The 18,480-nt window shown below is 41.3% G+C and overlaps 2 protein-coding genes across 2 annotated transcripts; both read left to right on the top strand.

Annotated features, from left to right (window-relative positions):
- Positions 1-1,894: 1,894 nt before the first annotated feature.
- On the top strand, positions 1,895-3,995 carry LOC139215405 (ictacalcin-like). Its single transcript, XM_070846365.1, has 3 exons — positions 1,895-1,964; positions 3,252-3,397; positions 3,675-3,995. Exons 2-3 carry the CDS (start codon positions 3,260-3,262, stop codon positions 3,816-3,818), a joined length of 282 nt encoding a protein of 93 aa, XP_070702466.1. The 5' UTR covers positions 1,895-1,964; positions 3,252-3,259; the 3' UTR covers positions 3,819-3,995.
- A 2,506-nt stretch (positions 3,996-6,501) lies between these two features.
- On the top strand, positions 6,502-18,265 carry snx27a (sorting nexin 27a). The gene is made up of 13 exons (XM_070846175.1): positions 6,502-6,903; positions 9,437-9,662; positions 9,844-10,036; positions 10,394-10,458; positions 10,954-11,058; positions 11,806-11,884; positions 12,182-12,345; positions 13,800-13,889; positions 14,757-14,906; positions 15,136-15,264; positions 15,552-15,611; positions 15,795-15,843; positions 16,803-18,265. The coding sequence occupies exons 1-13, from the start codon at positions 6,593-6,595 to the stop codon at positions 16,871-16,873; spliced, it is 1,692 nt and encodes a 563-aa protein (XP_070702276.1). The 5' UTR covers positions 6,502-6,592; the 3' UTR covers positions 16,874-18,265.
- Positions 18,266-18,480: the final 215 nt, after the last annotated feature.

The following is an 18,480-nucleotide window of genomic DNA, read 5'->3' as shown; positions in this document are numbered from 1 at the left end:
AGAATATTAAAACTCTTGGGTGACCTTGAGGGTAATTAAACACAAAAAATATGCTTTCTTTTCAGTGTGTCTGTCTTGCCACTAGATGGCATGAGAGTTTAACCCTGATCAAAATGTTGGACAAGAGTATTTGATAAATTACTAAAACAGCTCCAGCTGTACTGCACATAGTTTCATATGAATCACAGCTGGATATAATACACATTGTGGTTGCCATGGATGCCTCTCTGGTTTGGTAGATCTGAGTGAGTGAGATGGAGAAGGAAGAAGACAGGAAAAAACGTTTGACTCATGTTTTCCACAGAGTGAAAAAAGACAGCGAACTCGAGTTGTCTCTGCTTCATAAATTCACTTGCAGAAACTTGAATGTTGGTCACTTACTGTGACAGTGACTTGACTAAACCTATGATCTGTACTTTTCTGGACTTTGACTGAAGTTGTTAATTAGAGACCAAAACAATTGTGCCCTGACCATAGAGGAGGGGCAGGAAATGACCTTTGATATGCAACTGAAAGTCGCAAATCAGACCACACGCATACAGAGACAAACATCCACACAGAGTTGCCAAAGTGCTGATTTTCATGTGCCTGATTTTTGGTCTCTGCAGTGTGACTCACAAGCTTCAGGGACATGACTGTGCGTCACAGCCTCCACCACAAAAGTGCAAGAGGAAAGGACCGACTCAGGACCATAACAATCACTGTTCAATGAGTCACTGTGGCCAAAGTTTCATTTTAGAAATATGTGCACCTCAAACAATCAAATGAAAATAGAAAAAGGGCAATTATACACACAAAAAACACCAGAAATTAGTTAGTACAGTATACAATTAACATGTCCTCTGATACATGCTTGGATTGGAAAAAAACAATCCGCATTTAACTTCAAGTATACACAACTGTTTTAGCCAGATTTTGCCAGGCAGTGAGGTTTTCAAGCAGGACATTGCAGCAGAAGCCTCATCATATTTTGGTCTTGAAAATGATCAAATTTTGGGGGGATTCCCAGATAAAATAGTTCCAGCATTTTTGCTCCAACATTCGCCATCGTTTCTTTAAAAGGATTTTAAAAAAGTGACCCCTAAATGAAGCAGTTGTTTGTGACCTAATCGTTACAAAAAGTGATTCAGTTCACACAGTATTTGCTGTGTCCTTCCCTTCATCAGCCTGCACAACAAATGCAGATTGTTTTGAAATGCTGAACATAGTTTTGAATGTTTCCCAAGAATATACATTTCTTAAACAATTTCCTCAACCATTACTATACTAGGGACAATGAATTTTATCAAGACAAAAGTGAACAAACAGGAGACAAAGAATCCCCAGATCCTCTGATACACGAGCAGAATAACGACATAAAAAGTCATATGACTAAATTGACTTAAATTATACTGTTGCTATAACGAGCATGAAGTAGTACAAAACATCCAATATGCGGTTTGAAAAAAGTCTTAAAGATACAGCACACTGTTGCACTTCATCTACATGCTGTTAGCAGTGTTAATAGCAGTGATTATAGGTTCAAATGCAAACAAATTGGAACATTAGAAACCTTTAAATAATAAATATTAAATAAATTAAATAAATAATGCTAATCTGAAGCATTTTGAAAATCTCTCTTGAGTGCAAACATGCACTTATATATGCACAATACTTTATGACTGTAAAATACTGTTAAAATGGTTCATAGCAACAACCAGCATGAACAACCGTCAACTGTTTGTTGCTGATTTTCTAAGCAACAGCACATGAATCTTAAATGTTTCTTAACTTAGGAAATGAAAAAGTAACATGACACAGAGGAGAAGTAGGAGTGGCTGGAGATGAAAGGAGCGTTATTGAGGGAGGGATAAAGGGTGTGGTGATGTATAAAGCATCCTCTGCATCCGTTTCTCCATCACTACAGCTCCTCTAGGACTGACTTTGACTCTGCATTCTCCTTAAAGCTCTAGAAATCAGCGTTGGTGAGTAGAAAATCCAAACAATGTTGTTTAGTTTGCATTTGTGACTTTAATCTGAGTAAAATAACAAGTTACACTACTCAACACATCCTTAACTACTGCAAAGGTATCAGCTCTGTGTGTATTTTGTGTTTTTGAGCTAACTTCTTGTGCTTGTGAAACTTGTGAAAACAATGCAACGGACATTGCTCATGTTGCTCCAACGTTAGTTAATTGGCTATACTGGAATGTCCTTGTGCATTCAGAAGAAAACCTTTCATTCTGGCTTTTAATTAAAACCAAATGACACAGGGGAACAGCAATATGGTACTTGGTCCGTGCTCTCTTCCTGCATTATTCACATGTCTTTCCGAATCCTCTGATGCCATGGTTTCCTCGGCTTACCACACCCCACAGTCACTCCACACCCTGAACCGACTCTCTTGGGTTCATCGAGGCAATGGAAAAAAACACTTTTCAGAGATACAGAGTAAAGAGAACAGACCTCACAGACATCACTACTGGGACTTAAATCAAGTCTTGACCTGCTTCTTCACCAAGTTCAACTGAGTTACCTGGAGAGATCAAACTGTTGCCATAACAACGCCCTGTGTCACTCGGTAGAGATGTTGTGTTAGGGACCGGTGACAAGGAGAAATGTGAGTGGCTGGGCCCCGGTGGAAACCCAGGGTTTATTTTTATCCAGCTCCACGGAAAACCCAGAGAAAAACACTGGCAGAGACAAAAGCAATGATGTCAGACACTGCTTGCTTAATGAATAAAATAAGTGTGTATGCTTTTAAGTTTAAATTTTACTATTATGTGTGTAGATTTTGTCTCTATAACTACAGTATATGAATTACTTAGTGACTTAAACTGTAGCACAACAGTGAAGCAGACTTACAGCCAGGCTGACAGATTTTAAAAAACAGTTCTCAGTCTTAAAAAAATCTCTCTGGTATTCAAAGCTTTACCAAATACAGCCTGCATTCTTGAGCTCAGATGCCCATTCTCTTCCCCTCGGCTGCAAACATTCGCCCAAGTTGTGGAAATAAATGCTGTCCTTTGTTACCATTTGACCACAATGCCACATGATCAGTTAAACTAGGCGTCAGTGAAAGTTAATAGACTGAGACTTTGCCTGTAGATGGAGTCATAGCAGCATTAAATAAGGAAATATACCAGGCCAGTCTGACCTGAACCCATGCCATCATAACATATACACACATTAATGTAACCAATGCAGGGACATGAGGAAAAATTCCATGTGTCACTATTTAACTCTTTTTTCTTCCTTTCCTATTAAACCAGGTATCACCATGTCTAACCTTCAGACAGCTATGGCCATCATCATCAGCACTTTCGATAAATACTCCGGCAAGGAGGGGGACAAATACACCCTGAGTAAGGGAGAGCTGAAAGAGCTGCTTCAGAGCGAGCTTGGAGAACTATTAGGGGTGAGTGACCCCTGACCTCTGTCCACCTCAGTCCTGCACAACCAACAGGATGCACACTGGCTTACAGGTTTGCTGTAAATGTGTGCTGTGCTGCATTGTACGGAGAGGATGGTGAATGCCAAAGTGACAGTTCTTCCCTGTTTTATGATTAGTTCAGGGGGAGGCTCAGAGCTAACGTAACGTCTTAAAAATATCTCCTACAAAATGGAATCACGTGCTTGTCTGAATGTTGTGTATAGGCAATCTACATGTTTGCTAACTCTTCTCTCACCATCAGAAAGCCAATGACAAGGCAGCGGTGGACCACATCTTCAAGGACCTGGACTCAAACCAGGACAACAGTGTGGACTTCGACGAGTATGGCAAACTGATCTTCTGCCTCACTCGGATGTGCCACGAGTACTTCACAGGCAAAAAATAGGGATCCAAGCGCCACCTTGGGGCCGGCACAGAGAGCTGCCTTCCTGTGAAAGAGTTCTTTGACATCTGTTCAGAAGAACAAAAAAATACTTACTACTATTTACTGAATTACTACAAAGTAACAAAGAAAATGTATTCTAATGCAAAATTAAATAAACCCTTTCTTTGAAACACTTCACATGTGCACTTTCTGTGTTACTGCAATATTTGTGACAACATTGGATGGTTGCACAGACATGTCAGCGCTATAGTCCAGTAAGCTTATGATACTTGTGATGCTTGACCTCTTGAAGTGGTTAAGGTTTGTCTACACTAAGCTTCCCTGCCTAAAATCTTACAGCTGGATTAACTTCAGGAAAAAAAGAAACATAACTGCAGGTTATGACAGGAAAGGATGCCAGTGGTGTTACTTGTATCACATGTACTGTTGAGGTAGAGGCAACTGCACATTTACAAAAGCACTCTCTTTAAATTAGGCTTAGTAATTTTTGAAAGAGGAAATAACACATTCTTCCTCTTACAAATGCTAAACAGACATAAGCTGTTTCAACCTTACTTTCTGTGGTATGGCCAGTAGCTTATGGTGGCTAATGATGCTAATCTTTAAAAACCTTAGGTGTTCAGTAATTTCATGACTCCTCGCTACTTGTGTACCTGTTATGCTACAATTTTAGCATTTACACATAAACTGTACAGATCTGTAATTGCAGCTTGATGCCACAGTAATTGTTCAGCAAAAGCAACATAGTCTTGCTTTAACTAATTTTTTTAAATAATCTGCTGTAACTTTACCTGATTATTATTGTTTTGTTAGCATCCACTACATTGACATAATGGCCTTTAAGTGATTATTTTCCAAAATGTGTTTTAGATGCAAAACATACCATGAGCAATAAAAATAAAACTGGTTACTCTGCTTCATGCCATGCATGTCAGAATTGGCTGCCTTGATGAAGGGATATAAAAAGCTGATGATGGATGACTGGCTTGTATAGTGAAACTCTGCAGCTAACTACAGATGTGACTGAGACAGCCAGAAGCTATGACACCAGTATTCTTTTAACACCATGTACTTTGGTGCTTGTAAGTAGCGCAGTCATGTTTCTCCAAGATTTCATTGCAACAGCTGACTCCACAGATTACTTCTCCCTCTCTGTTTAAATTAGTAATCAGGCCCTCTGATGTACATGCTTTCTCATTGCTGTTGTAGATGGATCACACAAGATAAAACAAAGCACAATAAGTCACAAGGCAGCAAATCAGTAAGCGAGGACAGAGAGAAAATGAGAGAGAGCAAGAGGAAAAGTAGCGCAATAAGTAGGTGAAAACCTCTAGCACCACCTCGTCCTATGAAAATATTTAAGGTGATGAACTGCTATTGTCCTTTGCTCATGAATTAGTGTTAGAGAGGATAAAAAGCTTTCTTTAAAGGGAATCTGTGTTGTTTCATAGTATTTAGACAAAGGGTTAACAGCCTCCACACAGGTAGATCATCATTTTATAAAAGTCCCATATTCTGCTCATCTTAAAGTTCATACTTTTGATTTAAGGTCCTACTGTAGCAGGTTTACATGGTTTAATGTTCTAACAGAAACAATCTGCTACTTTGCTCTGGCATTCAACATCTTGTGTAATCGAGAGACAGTGTTAGTGAGGTAAAAACAATGGCGGACAGGTGGATTCAGGAGGTTTTCAGTGGGAGGAGACAGTCAACCTGCTGAAGGGCTGGAGAAGGTCACATGATCAACAAATCCCCTTCTGACATCATAAAGGGAGCTATATCTACACCACATGTTCTCACACACATGTACTGAAAGATGGAGCAGGAGAAAAGAGTGAACATTCATATAATATTCTATTCTGTGAAAATATATGTATATTTTAAATGTGTAAAAACTATATGATCTATAATCTCTTGCTTTAAGTCAGGGGTGTCAAACATACGAGGGATGACTTTGCAAAGTGTAAAAATTACAGAGAAGACATTAACTGCTATTTCAAATTTGTCCACAGTTCAGTTTCAGATACCTGTGACTAAATGTTTTGTGCCTTTGTCGATACACTGTGTTCTGTAAGTTGTAATGCACATGTGTAAATGATAAACTGAGGCATAATATTGTTGAAATTGCACTTATTTTTTAAGAAATTTCAGGTCGTTCATAATGTTTTGTAAAAAGATAGTTCATTAAATGTGAACATTTTCAGAATTTACTTGTACTTTTTTGCACTAATACAAAGGGGAAAATTTGGAATTGTCGCTATTTATAGATTATTATGCAATGATTGTATTGGTCCGGCCCATTTGAGATCAAATTGGGCTGTATGTGGCCCCTCAACTAAGATGAGTTTGACACCCCTGCTTTAAGTGATTATTTGTGCATGCACTGAAAAATGTTTAAAAGTTCAAAACAAAAAATTGCTAAAGCATAAAAAATATTCCCAATAAAATGAAGGATGTGTAATATACTCAAAATCAATAAATGTGTTAGTCATGTTGTCACATTATCATATTATAGTATTATTATAGTAACAAATCATAGTATAATAGTAATGATGATGGGGGGGGGGGGGGGGGGGGTGATAGCAGAGCAGACTTCCGGTGACGCCTCCGGGAGGTCACGTTGTGTGGCCGTGTCTCGTGACGCTACCGAGGGGCGGGTTATCAACAACAGAGTCGGTCTGTGGATCCGACGTTACCGACGGACAGAGCCCGAGTGTTGTTTTGAATTTGCTAGAAGACGCCGACTGGAAGGGGGGCCCGGGCCTGTGGATAAGATGGCGGATGTAGAAGACGATGGGACTCGGTCGGCTCTCCCTTCGGCGTCCCGTAACGGCCCAGCTGTCAGTTCGTCAGCGGGCACCGCGGGCCAGACCGCCGCCACGGTGATGTCTGGTCCACGGATGGTGAGGATCGTCAAGTCGGAGTCCGGCTACGGTTTCAATGTTCGCGGTCAAGTTAGCGAAGGAGGACAGCTTCGGAGCATCAACGGGGAGCTGTATGCTCCTCTCCAGCATGTCAGCGCCGTGTTGCCCGGAGGCGCGGCGGACCGAGCTGGGATAGCAAAGGGGGACCGGATCCTGGAAGTGTGAGTCCGCTTCGATCCGATCAATTAAACCAGGTGGTTAGCAAGTGGGGCTAGCTGCCCCGCTTAGCCCGTGTTGATCCAATTCCAAGCATGTGTTAACATTAGCCGTCCTCAAGGTATAACGCTACGTCACCTGTCTGTTATGGCTGCAAAAGTAGCAGTTTACCTAGCTAACTAGTTAATTGTCTAGTTTAAGGGCTTTCGTGCCTGGACCAAACATTTGGTGATGTTGCTACATGAAGCTAACACAGGCGAGTTAACTAGAAAGCTAACCAGCTTACATAAGTTGGACAACAGGCTGTGCATGTTGATTAGCTTTAGCTAGCTAGCGAGCCAGGTAGCTAACGTCTTGTGTAGCTAGCCCCTTGCGCAGTGACTGATGCGGCGTGTTTGCGAGGACGAAATTTAAGTGACAGCCTTGTTGACATTGCATTGTCATGTGAATAGCAGTGGAGATGTGTGTTTTGACCCTGCCCAAAGACAGTGGATGGCAGTGTTGTCACTCAAATTCAACATCATATGCTGTGAGTGTGTGCGCTTCTTTTCTGGAGGAGACTGTCTGACAGATTATCCTTCATGCTGTTTACATGAGACAGGATCAGGTGTTGCAGCGTGTTGCACTTGACCTTTATCCCTTTAGCTGCCTTGATATGCATGGTTTGATGCTGGAGACATCACGCAGAAATGTTTTTTGTTTGGTCAAACTCTTGTAGTCCTCTGTCTGTTCAAATGCAGACAGTCTTTCCCAAGAGGGGTTTTTTTTTTTTAGCACCCATTGTGCACTTTTGGCCTAGCGTGTTTGCATATTACTGTGAACTTGTCTGCAGGCTAAAGTTAGAGTAAGAGAGAAGAGAAACACAAAATAAGGAACACTGAAGGAACACTTCTACTTGCTGAGACATCAGAAAGGTTGCACTCAACCTGTGTTTTCCCAGTTGTAGCTTTTACTCTCTGGTCATATGACATGACCAGTGCTTATCACGTGACTTATTAACCAGCTTGACCATTTTGCAAAAACTCAACAGAATCATCCGGTTAAGTATGCCATATGTCAGCATTTTACTAACTCCAAAGTTTTATGAACAATGAAGGAGAACAATGCTGCTTCGTTGTGGAACGTGGTATTGTGGTTTTTCAAGTATAGTTTCCACGGAATATCAGATTTCTTAGTCACCTTTTTAGAAAGAAATGCAATGGAAAAATTGTCTGGAGGTTCTGTTCGGCTTTGACCTTGGGGGTAGGCCATTAGTGGATTAATTTCTTATTCATTAATGATTGATAAAATATCTAAGTCTTCAGTGAATATACCCATCCATTATCTTACAATGTCAGCTAACAAAATGTGAAGAGCTGTTCTTGTTATCTCAAGTTCATATTAATGTTTTGTTATCAGACATCACATTAGACTGATAAATTGGTACAACAAAGTGTTTCTGGTCTTTTAATAGATAAAATGTTTCATCAAAACATGTTCACTTCTTTAATTGATAACAAAAATAGCTGATAACCAAATAGTTGCAGCCCTACTTCATCATTAATATTTCTCTCCCCATATCCCAATGTTGACTTTATTTTCCACTCTCTTCATCTGTTTGACTCACTCCCACTTTGATCCATGATGCCACACAGACACATTTATAAACAAATAAAGCAGACATGGCATGCAGTGGACAGACCTATGCTCACGTTTCTGCTTGTTCCCTCCACTCCTGTGTCCGTCCCGCTGTTTCTCATAGGAAGATTAGCAGAGACACCTGATGCTGGTGCCATCTGGCCTCAGCAAAGCCAAGAAGGGAGGTGTCTCACAGCACCAAAGGAAAGGGAGACATTAGCGCTGACCTGGTTACTCAGCATTCCCAACATTTTGTTTATCAATGAAGAACAAAATGCACTGCCATTACCACACATCATAATAGAAAAATGAATGGGATGCGTATTTGCGGCTTTAAGAAAATGTTTTCTAATAATGCAATGCAGATCTGAGACTTCTTCTTAAGCAGATCGGATATTGACATGACGAATCCACACGCAATACAGTTTATTTATCAGTCATTATAACATTCTGTGTTTATGCTTTTACGTCAGTTGTATTCATTCAGTTACAGCGGGCCAACAACTCAATCTTTAGTGCCACAGCTATCGGTGGCCTCATGTTACCTCACGTAACACTGATTATTCACTGGATTTCAAATGTGGGGAAAAGACAGCACCAGTATTAGATACATATTTGATATTGGGAGATAGATTGCGTCATTGAAATTAATATCAGGCAAGAAATAGTTAGATCAGTGAATCCCTAATTATAATTTCCACCAGAAATGTGTTGTGAAATGTTTCAAAAAGTGATGTCACAACTACTCTCGTGCTAAACTGTGCTTGATCTGTTCCTTCTGTGTATCGAGAGCTCAAACTGATGATGTGGAAAAAAAAAAACAGTAAGCAAAGAGGGTTTTTTTTAAACTGCTTGCTGACTTTCTTCCTGTCTCTGCCTCTTTTCTTCCTCCACCTGTCTCTTTCTTCTTTTTCTCTCCAGTAATGGGGTGAGCGTGGAAGGTGCCACCCATAAGCAGGTGGTGGACCTGATCCGTGCAGGGGAGAAGGAGCTGGTACTGGCTGTGCTGTCTGTTCCACCTCAGGAGGCTGAGGGATTGGAAGGCGGAGAGGACGTCCAACCCAACTACGACTACAGTGACAAGCAGGCAGTGCCCATTTCCATTCCCACATACAAACACGTAGAGCAGCACTCCGAGCGGTTTGTGGTGAGTGCGGATTCAACACCTTACCGTACATTTTTCTCTCATGAAACAGCGTCTTCTCTGGCTGCCCTTCCAAGTGTTGTAATGCCTTACCAAGTCTTGTAATTCTTGGTTGTAAACGTTTGTTCCTTTTACTCTAATGCTAAATGTTCTGCCTGTCCTGTCTTTGTCTCAATGACCATAGGTGTACAACGTGTACATGTCAGGCAGACAGCTGTGCTCAAAGCGCTACAGAGAGTTTGCCATCCTGCACCAGAATTTAAAGAGGGAGTTTTCCAACTTCAACTTCCCCAAGCTTCCCGGTAAATGGCCGTTCTCCCTGTCTGAACAGCAGCTGGACGCACGACGCAGAGGCCTGGAGGAATATCTCGAGCGAGGTAGGTAGATTTGGAAGGGTCACCAGTGTATAAACCCACTTGCCTGTTGGTTTTCATTATGGGCAAAAGACAAAAGGCTTTCTCATTCATCCATTCAAGAAGAATTGCAACTCCATTTTCAAAGGCTGACATGCAATAAAACTATTTTGACCCATACCCATACTTAAGAAACAACAAAAGAAAAGGAAGAATACTTACATGTAAACCTGCTCAAATCATGTAATTATGATAGATAGCACTGACTGTGATTGATATTACACCGTACACAAATGGAAATTAGAACACAGGATACAGGAAAGCAAAACGTACCTGTCCTTTGTTTATTTGATTTACCTCTGTGTCTGTGTTTGTCTGTAGTTTGCTCTGTGCGGGTGATCGGGGAGAGTGACATCATGCAGGAGTTTCTCTCTGAATCAGATGAGGTATGTGTCTCATTTATTGTTATTCCGAAATTGGGGGTGTACTTTTCTGACATTCTGTGTCTGAAGATTTTTGAGATTTTTAAATTTACGGAGCATTCATGAATATATTTATTTAGCCTCCCTCAGTCTTCCAGTGTAAAAAATAGGCTATGGCATTTGAGTTTAAGTGCTTGAAAGTAGCTCTTGGCCCATCATGTCTTCCTTTTATCAAGTTCAAAAGAGAGTCAAAACAATCAAATAGTTAATTTCATTGCCTTTCAGAGATAAATTCAATATTGTTGAAATAATCCAGCACTTGAAGGGGATTAAGATTTCCAACTGATAGGAGATCTGGTTTACTTATGTCTTGTTTTTTCAATCTAGAAGAATTTACCAATAATTCAGAACAAACACATTCATCCATCCTCATACACGCTGGCACACACCCTTCTTAATCCACACAATGGTTAATGCAGCTCCACAGCTGTTCTCATAATGCGTTGCTTCGCTGTGCAGAACTACAATGGAGTGACAGACGTAGAACTGCGGATAGCCCTGCCAGACAAGACCACCATCTCCGTCAGAGTCCGCAAGAACAGCACCACCGACCAGGTTTACCAGGTAAGAACATCTGCTGGGATGATGCTCTCATCCAGCTATATTGTGGCGCTCATTGCCCCATTGTTTGGACATCTGAATTTGGCTTCGCAATCTTCTGTCTCATAATTACAGCCGAGAACTGAATGTAAACACAGAAACACTTTATAAATTTAAACCTTTAATCAGGGTTCATACAAATTTAAAGTTTGAAAAATGCTTAATTTGAACTATTTTCATGGTCAGGAATATGCTTGAATTTGAAAATTCTCCACAGTCACTCATGTAAACCAAAACTATTTTAATATTTGGAATAAAACAGTCCCACCGTTACATATGCTTGTTTGTTTTTCAAGATTCTGGAAATTCCTTGCTTGGGTACCTTGAACGTTTATAAATAGTCATGAATATATAAATAGTTGTGTTTTCAAGGCTTGAATTCAATCTAAATTCATCTAAGCATCTGTACAATCATTCAAGAAAACTTTCGCAACTGCTAAATAATCCTGATCAAAACATACAAAGTTAATTAGAGCAGCTGGTAAAATAAACAAAGTGACAAATCCATTGATTGCTACTGTAACAATGTAGATGTGGAGTTAAAGGCCGTGAGAGTCTGGAAATCTTTTGTTTAGGAATATTAAATGCTTGAAAAGTGTTTGAAGTACACTCTTTAAAAGCTGCACACATCATGTTTAATGATGCAATAGAAATTTTAAGATTTTTTTTTTTATACCTTACATAACTGACTTTGTATTGCTCTTCCTCTAGGCATTAGTGATGAAGGTTGGAATGGACAGTATTATGGCGAGCTACTTTGCCCTTTTTGAAGTCATCAACCACTCCTTTGGTAAGAACTATATATTTGATGGTAGTGAGTGTTTCACAGGGAGATTCATAAAGCATTTTCACATACACCCGTGCAGTTAATTTAAAAGCCCTCTCTTGGGTGACTTCATCACATGACCACTAGTTTTGGGTGAGTGTAATTCATTGAGCCAAGGGGTGTCTGCAGTTTTGGACAGCAAGGGCAGGTAATTTTGTACAGGCTAGACTGAATTATTTTTTTAATGACTAATTATCAGACATTCCCCTTGCTTTTTATCCCCCTGCTTACCCCTCTCCTTCTTTGTATTATTTGTTGCAGTGCGGAAGCTGGCGCCTAATGAGTTTCCCCACAAGCTTTATGTGCAGAATTACACGTCGGCAGTGCCGGGGACTTGCTTGGCGCTTCGCAAATGGTTGTTCAGCTTCCAGGAGGAGGAGTTGCTAAGAGACAACCCGCTGGCACTGCACTACTGCTTTCACCAGGTACTAACAATAATTTAATCCCACTTGCTGTGGACTTAAGGGAACTTGGTACAAAATGTGATCCACTGGATTTTTTCTTCTAGAGTTTTTATACTCTGTTCTACTGTTTAAACATGCTGGAGGTGTCAGCATTTTTGGTCGTGGAACATTTCTGCCACAATCGGGAAGTTTTACAAATGTAAAGAGAGGTGGAGGGTGCTGTCTAAAGACGATATAGGCAGCCGTTAGGGGGCCACCCAGAGGGGATGCCAAAATGGTGCCCAGCAGCATTAGGGAAAAATTATCCAGACATCTAAAGCTAACGATCGGTCTGTAGTGGGGTACTGGTTCTAGTCCTGTCAATACAGCTCACATTGGGAAGGGGGGTGTGTGTGTTTTTTTAGATATATTTACCCTTATAGCTGACATCCCAATTTAAGTCACATATTAAACAACAAGTGTAAAGCTACTACCAATCAGATAGTCATATAAATGTCATCCTGAATAGAAAACGAATACTCAAGGGCTCACAAGTGCCACCACTTACAGACGTAATCAGGAAACCAGAGAACCATGACATTCTACAAGCCAGCGAAAGTGTTTTTCAAGTATAAAGTGTGAGCTGGAAAAAATAATCCTCTAATGCAAATGCACTAAAAATAGCCATAGCAGCAGCAGCAACAGCCTTCAGGCTGTCCGCTGACCAACAAAGGTCACCACCTGAAGCATTTTAGGCATGTGAGGTTCAGCAGTGACCAATTAAAGCGATTTCAACCAGTAAAGTCAACATATCAGCAAATCTAGGTTGCCCGCACTCATGAAAACAAACCTATCTAGACTGCTTACCAATTGATTTTTAGGTCACTTGAGGTCAGTGGAAGGAAACCATGAACACAACATTGACAAATCATCACCTCTTTCAGTTGATGTAGAAATAACAGTTGAATTGGCACATCTAACAGTTTCGGAGCAGTATAATTAATTTGGAGTCCTGCTCTCTACCAACTCCTGAGGGAAATACCTGGCTCTTTAGATGCTACATGCTGCACTATGTTCACCACCTAGTCACTACCTGTGTCTGCCTGCTGTTTTGGTGCCAAGCAGGTTGTGTCATTTTTTTCAAGCATTTTTTGCTGAAAGCACCTGCTTGCTGCAGCCGGAAAACCACCACATGAAGGCATGAGAGTGAATCAAAATGTCAATAATGTTGCGGGCAGAACGGCTAACATTGAGCTAAAACTCACAATTGTAAAGCTCACAATGTCATATGAGACATTGTTATTATAAAAGTATTGATTGCGTGCACAAGAGGTTATTGCTGTCATTGGCTGAACTCGCTTGCTTGAGGCAGAATTTCTTCTTGGTAAATGTTTGAAATGGATAATAATTTTTGTGCAGTGACCTCAAATGATAAATGGTGTTGTATCTCTTCATGCCACCCCAACCCCCATCCACTCCACCCCCTGTCTGTCTAGGCATTGGAAGATGTGAAGAAGGGATTCATAAAAACAGAGGACAAATCCTACCAGCTGCAGAAGCTGGCAGAGCAGCGCAAGATGGCCACGGTCAGTCCCACAGACCACTCTTTGTTCGGGGCGGGGATTGGGATGACTACACTTTTTGCTTGCTGACCAGAGCCGTCACCAAAATGTTACCAAATAAAAATGGACAGAAAAGCCAGAAACCCTTTCACACTTAAGAATGCAGCCCTTTATGGTGTAAACCGAGACAAAGGCACTGAGTTCATATTGATGTGTGAGTGTGATGGTTTATAACTATGAAGCCAACCAGCACAACATTTCCAAGCTTTTAAAGGGCAGCCATAGATACATAAATGTTAATGTAACACTTGTTTACATGTGCATCAGTGATATGATCATGCCAAGGCCTTATCCGATTTCAGAAACATCCATGCAAACAGGAAACCTGGTTTGCCTTATTGGGATCAGGAAGTAAAAAGGGGAGAAGCCAAAGTATTTGTTTACCTTACGCCCTCACTTCTATCTCACAAAAAGTTTCTTTGATTTCAAATCTGCCATCGTTGTGAATAAAAGGAGAGACTACATTTTGTATCCAAAATAATCAGTTCCAAATTCTGACTCACACTGAATATTATCACACTCATTTTTCTGTTATAAACTGAAAAGTTATACTGATGAGTTGAGTCAGATTTCACAGCTGAACAGTCGCCTTTTTATTAAATTCAAACTGCGTGCTCTCTTAGAAAAACTGTCCAAAATACTAATGAAATACTCGTCCCAATATGTCATGACTGGTACATTAATGTAGTTGGATGATAGATGAGAACTCTGTCCACAGCCCAAACCGCTTGTTAACTGGGGTTGTAGAGTAACTGGGCTAAGGTCAGAGATGTAAACACAATGGTATTTAGAGTGCCAGAACCTGACTGGTGCGTGTGTGTTTTGTTGCAGTACCTGAGTCTGCTGCGGACATGTGAGGGCTACAATGAGGTAGCGTTCCCCCACTGCTCCTGTGACTCCAGGAGGAAGGGACACGTCATCACAGCTATCAGCATCAATCACTTCAAGCTGCATGCTTGTACTGAGGACGGCACTTTGGAGGTGAGTGTTCAGCTGTTAGCTTGACAAAAACTGAAACCGTAGAGGATCTTCTGACAGTACTCAATGTTTATGATTAATTCATTGATATACAATTTAGGCTGTAACATACATTAAAATTAAATTAAAGATTTCCCAGTTACCAAATTGTGTATCAAACCAATGTGAAGTAAAACATTTATAAGCCTATGTCTGCACAGAGCTTACCTACTATAAACTCTCTCTTCCTCAGAACCAAGTGATAGCTTTTGAGTGGGGGGAGATGCAGCGCTGGGACACAGATGAGGAGGGAATGGCCTTCTGCTTTGAATACGCCAGAGGAGAGAAGAAACCTCGCTGGGTCAAGATTTTCACTCCATACGTGAGTGTGCACTCACCTACACTGCTGTTTTACATGCTGTGCAGGGTTTATTTTTTTTAAAACTGTGTTTATGTATTTTTGATGGAATTTGCAGTTTACAAATTCCACAAGCACTTTATTATAAATATACGATTTAACAGTCAACACACTTTCCTTCACATGTAATCAAAGCAGTAGTAAGAAGCAGCAAAAACAACCACTAAAAGCAGAACTTGTCACAGTGACCTTGCAGGCTGTGCTGTTTTGGAAGGCTAAATAGCAACTCTCTTGCTTTTTTTAAATCCCAGTTTAACTACATGCACGAGTGCTTTGAGCGGGTCTTTTGTGAGCTGAAGTGGAGGAAACAGGTAAGGACTACTCCTTTCCTCTTTCAGTCTGGGACTGACTCCCTGCCAAGTTTGACTTTCTAAACTTAGCTTATTATTACAGTTTCTTTACAAATACAATAAGCCACTAACATGTTTTCTGCAGGCTTTTGTTTAAAATTTTTTATTTTTTCATTTTTTGTGTATTGATTTCTTTGCTGTCAGGTTGAGGAAGAGGCATCTGACAAAGACAACAAAAACTGCAGCAACAATGGTAAGCAGCAAGCATTTTTGTTTTCTTTTTTTACAAATTTGTGTCCTAAATACAAAGAGATACTATTATTTGTAACACATTTGATTTAAAAGAAGCACCACCACTGAAGAGTAAGAGGCTGGATTTTTTTATGTGGGGCAGATCATACAGGAATATGTATTCAAATGTGGTTCAGAGTGGTGCTTTGAATGACGGCACCAATCAAGCACCATGAATTATGCAAAAATTCTGACAAAATTTAAAAGGGCAAGGGCAGGGAGAGGGTTTCAAGTATACTACGTTCTTTTATGTCTGTTTTAAAGACAAAATGTTTTACTTGTTTATAAGTTGCTCGAGTTCAGTGACATTACATTACACTCATCCCCTAAATAGGTGCATTCAGATAAGCTGGTATTGTTTTCATATCTCTTTTGTGCTGCTCCTGTGATATTATGAGGAACTGAACACAGTAGTGAAGGAGTAAGGAGTAAATTCTCCTCCAGCACTATCAGACTACCGTGAGACGACAAACTGATATATTTATGCAGACAGTAAAAATAAAGACATAATATTCTAAGTATTCAGAATACGTGCATGTGTTGACATGTGACTGCCGTCTCCAAGAGATCCACACATTCGAGGCAAAGTGAAACCATTTGTACCATGTGAGACAGCACAAGACCAGCAATACAAGTATGTGGACGAGCAACTGCAAGGCATGACGATGAGTGAGCAACCTTTTGGAGTTACAGGAAAAGGGACAGATAATGCAGAGCTGAAGAGAAGCAGAGGTCACCCAGATAAAGGCGAGGGCATCGGCATGACACTGAGGCACTTGTAGGGTCGTTCAAGGAAGTTTCATAGTGACACTGTTGCTGAGACACTGACTGATCTGTGGTGTGTTGTGGCAGCATTTTCGTAAGTCACATGACATGCAAGTCATTCAGACTTGTTGCCTGAACCATCTCTCTGTTTTCCAGAGTATCTGCCTCCTCTGGAGACACAGCAGAAGGGATGGCGCCACCTAGGGGGGGAGATTGCAACTTCCTAAAACCATTCGTCACCACTCAAACTAGAACTGGTCCACTTGCATCACCACAGCCACCCCAGAGAGCGCCCATCGACAAACACAGAACTGAGTGACAGACTGAGGCGAATCATGCCCCAAAAAACAAACTGGAAGTGACCTATTTGAGAAATTGGAATAGTCACACTTAACCAACCCCAGGGATACACACAGCAAGAAGAGCAATGAAGGAAAATAAACAAAAGCCAACTCTCATGTCATTTACTAGATCTCCATAGCGTGTCTGTTGTTTTCCTCCACGCATCCGCCCTGTGATGTGCGGCAGGACACGCGCATTGTCTCGCCACTGGTTGAGATGTAGCACACACACGCACACATGCAGTGTGTGGCTGGTCAGGGTCACCACAGCGCTGCGGCACCATTTGCTCAAAGGGAGCGGCTTCAGTGAATCGCCACTTGACGAGGGAGCTTAACACGCGGGAGAGGATCGTGACGGTCCAACGCCATTGGCTCCGTCTGAAGCCTGCAGCGAGGCCCTCGTCTGCTGAGCTGAGCTGAGATGACGCAGACCTGAATAAGAAGGGAGGGACGCAGGAAAAATAGGGGTTTCACTTCTGCAGCCATTAAGTGATAAAGAGACATTAACACAAAAATTATGTTTTCTATCTGTCAGGTCAGACGCATTCGGTCTTGGTCAGGAAACCACAGGTGACACAAATCTAACTGAAAACGGATGCGGGGACATGTTCATAATTATGTGTTAAACAATCTTCTGAAAATATATGGATTAATTAATAGAAGAGCCATAGTAATTGGTTTCTTGAGCTAACACAATGAAACACTAACTGAATTCTGTTCAAGCAGCTCCAACTAATCCCCATTTTTCTCCTTGATGTCTGGTCCAACCCACGCTACTTTAGAACGACGTTGGCGGTCTGCCATCAGTGTCAACGTGTGCATTTATCCCCCTCGCAAGTGTTTTATTGTGGCGGTTTTGCAGAGTTTGGGAGTCGAGGCTTCTTCGTACTCGTGCAGGGGAGGATCTCTTGAACAAAAATGTTGACGGGCCAAAGCGCTGATGTTTTTGAAATGGCACACGTTCTTCATGGAGAACCTGTCTGACAGATTGGGACAGGGCCGTTTTTGAGTGCTTGTCTGTTAAGCTGCAGTGTCCTGAACAGGCAGCAGAGAGCAGTAGAGCGTAAGACAGATTCAGTTAGTAGGTTTTGAGCAGGAAGAAATCTTCTCAGAGCTCTTTAAAGAGAGATCCCTCGGGCTCTGTAACTCACCCAAAAGTATCCCTCCTCTGCAGTTTGTCCATTAACCACGTCAGGAGGACAGATGGTGTGTGTGTGTGTGTGTGTGTGTGTGTGTGTGTGTGTGTGTGTGTGTGTGTGTGTGTGTGTGTGTGTGTGTGTGTGTGTGTGTGTGTGTGTGTGTGTGTGTGTGTGTGTGTGTGTGTGTGTGTGTGTGTGTGTGTGTGTGTGTGTGTGTGTGTGTGTTGCGGAGAGTAGATGGTGCATAAAGTTGTGCGACTGTAATCACAACCATCAGCACACATAGCAATGCAGGCAGCCTCTTACTGCACCTAAATCACAGGATACAGTATTAGTTGTGTGAGTGCGTGTACA

The sequence above is a fragment of the Pempheris klunzingeri genome, chromosome 16, assembly GCF_042242105.1.
Source record: "Pempheris klunzingeri isolate RE-2024b chromosome 16, fPemKlu1.hap1, whole genome shotgun sequence".
Classification (NCBI taxonomy): Eukaryota; Metazoa; Chordata; class Actinopteri; order Acropomatiformes; family Pempheridae; genus Pempheris; species Pempheris klunzingeri.
This window is presented reverse-complemented; position numbering and strand designations above follow the sequence as displayed.